This window comes from Lemur catta, chromosome 6, assembly GCF_020740605.2.
Source record: "Lemur catta isolate mLemCat1 chromosome 6, mLemCat1.pri, whole genome shotgun sequence".
NCBI lineage: Eukaryota > Metazoa > Chordata > Mammalia > Primates > Lemuridae > Lemur > Lemur catta.
In genome coordinates this window covers 55,765,173-55,773,392 of record NC_059133.1, presented here as the reverse complement: position 1 = coordinate 55,773,392, position 8,220 = coordinate 55,765,173, and the positions used below count along the sequence as shown (strand labels likewise).

Below are 8,220 nucleotides of genomic sequence, written 5' to 3'. Positions count from 1 at the left end.
CCGAGGGGGCCTGGGAGCGCTTAGCCGGTTAGCTGGGGCAGGAGTGTTGGAGCAAGACAGCAAAGTGAGAGGCAGGTGAGATGTCAGAAACCAGGCCAGAGAGCCAGGCTCTAGGAGTGGGGACACGGCTGGTCCCGTCTCCACCCTGCCATGCTCTCCAGTCCCCATCCTACCTCACCCCCTGCTTATCTATGCCTCATGATGCCCCCTGTCCCCAGCAGGTTGCTCTCTGAAGACACGTCTTCTTTCTCTCCCCCGCCACTTACCCCACCAAACATGCAGGGTGACAGTCAATAAAACTCATCAATGAAAATGCAGTGAAACATGCAGCAGTTTATTAGAGAGGAATAAGTGGAGACCTTGCAGAGGGAGAGAGTGAGGGTACATCTCAAACCAAGCCGAGGGCAGGGCTGGGAGCAGAGAGGCTGTTATCCGACAATGTACCTTCCCACAGAGGCTCAGCACCCGCAGGAGGGGAAGGAACTCTGTCCTGAGCCTGGGGTGTCTGGGGCTGGGGCATGAGGACCCAGCGATGCGGAGAACTAAGCAGGAGGGGCTGCGCTAGAGGGGGTCATCTGTGGGGGAGGGGCGAGGTGTGAGCTCAGAATTTGGCGTAGGTGCGCTGGCCGCTGGTGCTGCTGGTCTGGATGATTCTGGCTGAGGAAGAAGAGGCACTGCTGGCTCCCAAGCTCTGGCCCACAGGGACTTTGCTGGCCGTCTGGACGCTCTGACCCGTGCTCTGACCTCCACGGCTGGAGATGCTGGAGCCGCTGCCTCTACCGTTGCGGCTGACAGCCCCGGAACCAATGGTGCTGGTGTTGTGAACCACAGCTGCAAGGAGACGACCTGTCAGCTCTCTGCCCAGGGGGTGTTGGAAAGAGACAGAGGCGCAGAGAAGGTGGAGGGACTCAGGGCTGAGGGGTGGGCAGTGACAGGCAGGCGCAGGGGTGTTGGAAGGTGAGGTGGCCGCAGGGGGTGGTCAGCGAGTGAGCTCAGCTACAGCAGAGTGAGACACGAGGAATGGCAGTGCGTGCATTTTCTCTTCCCCCAGCTCCAGAGGTGGGAATGTGGGAATCACCACTGCCTTCATTTATAGAGACCTATGGCTTGTCTAAGAGAAAGCTTGGACCCTGCCACTCCATCCTAAGGTCAGTAGCTACGCGACCCCACTAGCAATGATACTAACCCAACCTCAAAGGAAAAAGTATGCAAGTTACTTACAGATGCACACAGAGCTTTGACACTCCCCAGACATCCTGTTGTAGGAAGAGAAAGAAAAAACACAAGTTATAGAGACACAGACCCCCTTACCACTCCAATGTACTGTTAAGAAACACCTCAAAAATTATCTAGTCCAATCCTCTCTTTTTAAAACTGAGGAACATGAGGCTCAAATAGGGATGGAACCCATCCAAGGTCACACAGTGAATGCAGGTAAACCCCAGTGGTCACCGGGCAAAAAGTAGGACTCCCAATCCAGTGTTCTTTCCACGGCACTTTCCACTGACTGTCCAGACAGTACAAATGTGAACTGCAGCAGCCTGGGCTGAAGTCAGACCTCAGGAGGAACTTCCTAAGCAATGGTGGAAAGCTAGGATAGGGAACCAGGGGAGAAGAGGTAAGACTGAGGGTGAGGTGGATTTCATGATGCCTCAGTGGGAGGAGACTGCGAACCAATGAGATGCCCCATTTGATCCCATGACCTCAGCTGCTCTCAAACATGTGACGCCAATGGCAGAGCATGCTCTCAGCATGCCATGGGAAGAGGCCCGCAGGAGCAGGGTCGATCAAAACCAGAAATATGCAAAACTGACTGGTGTTTGCCCCCGGGGTCCACTGCATGCCTGTTTCCAGTGAAGTATTTACCTGCCCGAATGTGTGGAAATTTAAAACAGGTTTGCATTCCTGAGCCTTAAAGGAGTTGGGGAAGGAGAAAGTGCTGAGCAGTGAGTGAAGTTTGACAAACATTTGTTGAGGCCCTCGTTTGTCCCCTGCTGTGCTGTGGGGACACCAGGGATATGACAGGGAAGGCAGGGGCCAGTGCAGCTAGGTGGAAGATCACTGTGGATGTGACCAGGAACACAAGACCCCGGGGAACCTGCTTCTCAGAGTGGCTTCCCCACCACAGTCGAGTCTCCCGCCCACCTGCACTCCTCGCCCTCCAGCAGCTTGCGGTAGGTGGCGATCTCCACGTCCAGGGCCAGCTTCACGCTCATCAGCTCCTGGTACTCGCGCAGCAGCCGGGCCAGGTCGTCTTTGGCCTGCTGCAGGGCCTCCCTGAGCCCCGCCAGCTTGGCCCGGGCGTCCTTTAGCGCCGTTTCACCCCTTTTCTCGGCGTCAGTGATGGCCGTCTGCAGGTTACTGTTCTGGGGGAAGAAGAGGGAAAGGAAGTGTGCTGGATCTCTGGACCCACCTGGGCCTACGGAGGGGAGCACAGGTCCGCATCTGTCTGTCCCTCCCCAGCACTCCCCTACCGCATGAGGCTGGAGAAGAGCATCCCATCTGGGAAGTGACTTTGAGGGAGGTTTCAAGTGGCCTCGGTTTGGGGGAGAACCCAGGACTGAGGCAAGTGGCAATGAGTGGTGAGGTCAGAGGAGCCACCCTCAACTTCTCCCCTATCACCTGCCCTCTGTCCTTCACGCTGGGGGCCAGGAAACAGCAATGAACAAGACACAGCCCCGGAGCCCGGCGCCCTCCCAGGTGACAGGGAGAACAGGAGAGCAGGCATGTGAAAGAGCGTAAGGCCATGACGTGGCGTGGAAAGCACAGGGTTCCACGGAACCCAGAAGGGACGCTGGGGCAGGAGGGCAGGGCTTGGCAGGAGGAGGAGTTTTATAGAAGAGATGTTCGGCCCATTGTTGGAGGAAACGCGGGAGTGTGAGACACTGCTGCGGAGACGGGAAAGGACATTCTGGCTGCCACAGTGGGAGGGTTGAAAGGGTTTGAGAACTAGTAGGCAGCTCAGTGCAATGAGCACAGGGAGAATGACAGGACCACCTAGGCCTTCCAGATTGTCACCCAGAGACCTAGGGGGCCATCCCCAGTGGAGGATGCGTGTGCACTAAGACCCTCGTACGTTTGCGTGGGTGAAGGGCTAGGACATGGCAGGGGTAGGGCCTGACCTCCCTTCACAGCCCCTCCAACTTTTCCATCAAAATACCAGGCAGCAAGCCTAAGAGTTGGGGGGAGCATTCCGTAGAGTGTGGCCCACCCCAGGGACGCTGAGCCTGCCCTGCTCCTCTGCCAAAGATACCTGCTTCCCGACGCTCTCGATCTCGGCCCGCAGCCTCTGGATCGTCCTGCTGAGCTCAGCGATCTCACTCTTGGTGCTCCTCAGGTCGTCGCTGTGCCTGCCGGCCGTGGTCTGCAGCTCCCCGAGCTGAGAGGCGGGAGGAAGAGGAAACCGTCAACCGGGAACGTCAGAGGAGGCTCAAAAACGAAAATATGGGTTCTGGCCCTTCAGGACACTCTTTGGTATATGTTCAAAGTCGGGGTGCTGCTCAAGAACTTGCCATGGAAGGAAAGCACTAGAGATCAGTTGGAGAGCTTTTTCCAATCCAAATGGCAGGAAAGGCTGCTGTTTGTCCTACCGGGTTTGCTTTGCTTATCAACCTGCTCGGCTGGTGATGAGGAAGATGAGGAGGAGGGTGGTGGTGGTGGCGGCGGTGGTGAGCAGGCCTCCACTTTTGGCCAAGGACACAAGTGGGGGCCAAAGCCCAGCCCACGCCCTCCTAGCCAAGCCCTGGCCCACGTTGTCGCAGCTGCTCGGAGGGCACTTTTTCTAACCAGCACAAAGGCCCCCTGTGGGCAGCTGGCCCTGGTGGTGACAGCAGTGATTTGTCAAGCTCTTTTCTTTAGTTTTATTTTATTTTTAATTGACACATAAGGATTGTACATATTCACGGGGTACAGCATGATGTTTCAATAGATGTATAGATAGTGATCAAATCAAGGTCACTAGCTTTCCCATCACCTCCATGCCAAGCTCTAACTGATCACCTGGACGCTTAGTCACATTTGTCTAGCCTGGAGGTCCTGGGGAGTCTGTGTTTCTGTGAGCCAGTTTTCAGAGGGTCCCTGGCTGTCCTTGAGGACAGCGTAGGGGGTTGGGACCTGGGTGGCTGAATTGGGCAGGAATGAAGGACCAAGAGAAAGCTGGTTCCTCCACGGGGCCTGATCACCCACCTTGGTCTGGTACAGCGCCTCGGCCTCAGCCTTGCTCCGCTGGGCAATCTCCTCGTACTGGGCCTTGACCTCGGCGATGATGCTGTCCAGGTCCAGGTGCCGATTGTTGTCCATGGACAGGATGACAGACGTGTCATTGGATTCCGACAGCAGCTGGTTGTATTCCTGCAGACATAAAGCCAGTCCTGCTCACATCTAATGGGCAGGCCCCAGCACGAACCCCTAAAGTGGGCTTTTCAGGAATGCCACTAAAACTGTGATGACAAGGTACAGACAGAAACCCCAGCCAGCAGGCTAACGAAGGAAGAGGCCTCTGTCCCGATCCTACTGCAGGGGCTTCCAGGCACCTTGGATGGGGGAGGAGACTTGGAGAATGTTACCCATAGGTGCTGGCACAGATGGGGGACACAGATGTGGGGGACACAGAAAAGGGAGAAAGAAAAAGAGAGGGGAGTTAGGATATTTGACGGATGGATGGTTTCAGAGGTCTTAGAATCCGAGTAGATGGCGTGGTGATCAGCGTGAGGAACAAAGCAGAGCGAAAGGAATTAGGCTTGAGATCAGTCACATCTTAAGCACATGACGGGCTGGAGCAGGGCCTTACAGCCTCAAAGAGGGGCCTCAGGAAGTTGATCTCATCCGTCAGACTCTGCACTTTGACCTCCAGGTCCACTTTGGCCATGTAGGAAGTGTCCACTTCCTAGGGAGGGAGAACACCAGACAGCGATTAGCACATCCTCATTTGTTTAAAATACGTACTTGTCAACAATTACGATTGCTATGAAGGGAAATGGAAAACATTGTTACCCTGGTCATTAAACTACTTAGGGTAAGAGTGACTGAAAATGGGACTCAGGGATTAAAGAGAGTTCTCGTGTATGATCCCAGTGCCTCACTGCAGCAAGAAAAGTGGCAATTGTATCCCAAAGAGCTCAAAGCAACTTGGCCACTGTTCAGCCCTTATAGTCTCAGGAAGCAGCTTGGTCGCAGGGAAAAAACAAAAAAAGATAGCAAGATTTCTGCCTGGAAAGAGATAAGGCGCCCGGTGACAGGGACCTGCAAGGGCTCATGTGTGCCCCTGTCCACACATGAGCCATCTCAGGCTCAGGAGACTGTCCATGTCTCACCCTCTCCCCATCGCTTCTCACTCCCATCACCCAGGCCCCTCTGGCACTAGTCTAATGATAAGGGAAGCAGAGCGTGACATGTGAGAAGAGACCAGGGTGGCGGCGCTAAGAAAGTTCTGGGAAGACCCCCAAGCACAATGGGAAGTTGGCCTTGACCCTGCTGAGCACTGTCCAACCCGGCCTCGGCCACACCCAGCCCCAGACCCAGACCCCACCCAGCCCCAGTCCTTGCCCACCTTCTTGAGAAGCACAAAGTCATTCTCAGCCGCTGTGCGCTTGTTCACCTCTTCCTCATACCTGCGGGAGGAGCAAGCTGCTCAGCCGCAGCCGTGCGACAGGGCTGTGCCGGGCGAGGGCCCTGGCCGGCCCCAGCGCTGCCCTCTGCTCTAGGCTGAGGATCCCAGGGGTGAACCAAGCAGAAATCTCTCTCTCAGGCAGAGAGACCCACTGAGCCCCGAGTCCTCCCAGCCCTGCCCAGCACTACTAGCACAGATGTTCAGGACGTGGGTGATGGTCCCCACAACGGGCAAGAGCCTGCCCTCCTCCAGGCCAGAGAGACCGGATGGAAGGCAGCATCATCATGCCCAGTCCTCTGATTTGCCCCGACACCCCTGCCGTCCCCCACACTGAGGCTTCCCCACCCCAGCTCCAGGCTGCCTCTGTGTTCCTCAGCCAGCACTGCAGCCCACAGGGCCCGCAACTCCCGGAGAGAACCCTGGGCTTCTCGCTCCGGCCCCTCCCGCAGTGCAGGTCCTGACGGGGGCCCATCTCTGCTGCTGCTGCCGCCGGCTGAGGCAGTCTGCTACCCTAGACAGCGGGCCACGTGTGCCCAGCGGCCGCCCCGGCACCTAGCACAGGGCCAGGCACAGAGCAGGCGCTCAGTACACTTTCTTGTTATGGCCACTGTAGTTAATGTAATTCAATAATGATGAAATAATTATTAGTAGCAATCTATTTGGTTGCTGAAGCTTTCGTTAATATTAATTAATTAATAATAACATATCACGACTTGCCAGGCACCATTTGGAAATGCTCAGCATATATTAAATTATTTAACTCTCACAGCAAACCTCTGAGGTAGGTACAATTGTTATCATCCCCATTTTACAAATAAGGAAACTGAGGCACAGAATGGTTAGATAATCGCCTATGGTTGTGCAGCTGGAGAGTGACGTAGTCAAGCCTGCACCCGGCAGCCTGGCTCCAGAGCTGGTGCTCGTACGCAGCGGTGCATGGCAGGTGCTCCAGCGAGCCCCTTATGCTCCTCCCTCACTCACTGCTGGCTCCCTGCCCAAGGCCCATGGAGGCCAGTCGGCCTCACGCCCTTGGCACCTAAGCCTCGGCTCGCGGACAGCGCTTCTCACCTCCTCCTGTACTCCTCCATGAGCCCCTGCATGGTGCCCAGCTCCCCGTCCAGCCGGCCCCGCTCCGTCAGCAGCCTGTCCAGGTGGGCTTGCAGGCAGCCGATGTAGGACTCAAACAGAGGCTGCAGGTCATCGGTGCTGGCATTGGAGGTGGCCGTCTGCTGCTGCAGGAGGCACCACTTGGTCTCCAGCACCTTGTTCTGCTGCTCCAGGAACCGCACCTGTGATCAACCATGGAGGAAAGGTTGTGGCCTCCCCAGACCCAGCCCAGGAGCAGGCCTGCCCCCCAAACCCAGGCCTCTTCACCTGGGGGCCCCCAGGGGTTCTCAGGGCCACGGCCCCTCCTCCAGCCTGGGCACTCACCTTGTCGATGAAGGAGGCAAACTTGTTGTTGAGGGTCTTGATCTGCTCCTTCTCCTGGGTCTTCACTTCCCCGATCTGGGGGTCAATCCCCACGTTCAGGGGCTGAAGGAGGCTCTGGTTGATGGTTACCTCCTGGATGCCGAGGGGAAAGCTCCCCAAAGCCCCAAGGCCCCTAGCTCCACCAGGTGCTCCTCCAAAGCTGCCCGGTCTCCCCCCAACGCTGAAGGAGCCTCCTCCAAAGCCACTTCTCGTGCCTCTTCCTCCAGCCCCACACAGGCTGCCCCCAAAGGCACCCGAACAGCCCCGTGTCGCACCCCTAGCCTGGGTGGCACCTCCAGCCACACTCAGCGAGATCTTCTTGCTGCCCCCAAGGCTGTACAGGCTCCTGCTGCCAAAGGTGCTCCCCATCATAGCACAGGCCAAGGAGGCACTGCCTCCCCCAGAGCGAGGGGCAGGCTGCGACTTGGTGGAGCCACTGCGGCTCTGGCCAGACACCACGATGGCAGAGCGGCCACTGGAGCCCTGGGTGGCCTGGGAGGCCCTGCTGGACTTCTGGCTCATCATGTTCTGTGGATGCAGGAAGATGTCCTGGTCCAGAAAGCCTCGGAGGAAAGAGCACCTTCTGCCACAGAGAGAGAGGTGGCCCCTTTTATAGGCCCCAGTGCATTGGTCCATTAATTTGATGATCTCCTGAGCTTGATTTCCTAGCCAAAATAGGTCAATCCCTGAAATCCCAAAAACACCTTGGCCCTAATCCTGGAGTCACCAGTTGCTTTGATTTCTCTGACATTAGTCTTGTTTTTCCCTCACCAGATCCAAGGCAGAAAAATACTTAGGCTTGCCTTTGAGGGATGGGTTGCTTCCTACTGGGACCCAACCCCAAACTTCATGGCATCTGCTGTAATTAGGTGATTTTCCACGCTCTTCCCATCTCCAGTCACCTGGGTCATTGGCTTCTGTCAATCAGATCCCAGCTCTTAAGAAATAAGAAGCTCACAGGAGACTCTGTCTTGGGTAATTATGCAGAGTGTGGTCCTCCCGAGAAAAAGTCCCATCAACTCTCCTGGGAACCACATCCACTGTGGTGGAACCTTAGGATGCTGGGGTCACCCAGTGTATAAGGTAAATCTTTTGCTCCTTCTCCAGAGCAAATAACCCTCCTGACCTCTGGACAATGCCCA

At 56.3% G+C, this 8,220-nt stretch overlaps 1 protein-coding gene across 1 annotated transcript; it reads right to left on the bottom strand.

Moving 5' to 3' along the window:
* Positions 1-601: 601 nt before the first annotated feature.
* On the bottom strand, positions 602-7,600 carry LOC123640553 (keratin, type II cytoskeletal 2 oral-like). Its single transcript, XM_045555163.1, has 9 exons — positions 7,040-7,600; positions 6,677-6,897; positions 5,549-5,609; positions 4,790-4,885; positions 4,186-4,350; positions 3,254-3,379; positions 2,146-2,366; positions 1,222-1,256; positions 602-831 (listed from the first exon to the last, which is right to left on the bottom strand). Exons 1-9 carry the CDS (start codon positions 7,598-7,600, stop codon positions 602-604), a joined length of 1,716 nt encoding a protein of 571 aa, XP_045411119.1.
* Positions 7,601-8,220: the final 620 nt, after the last annotated feature.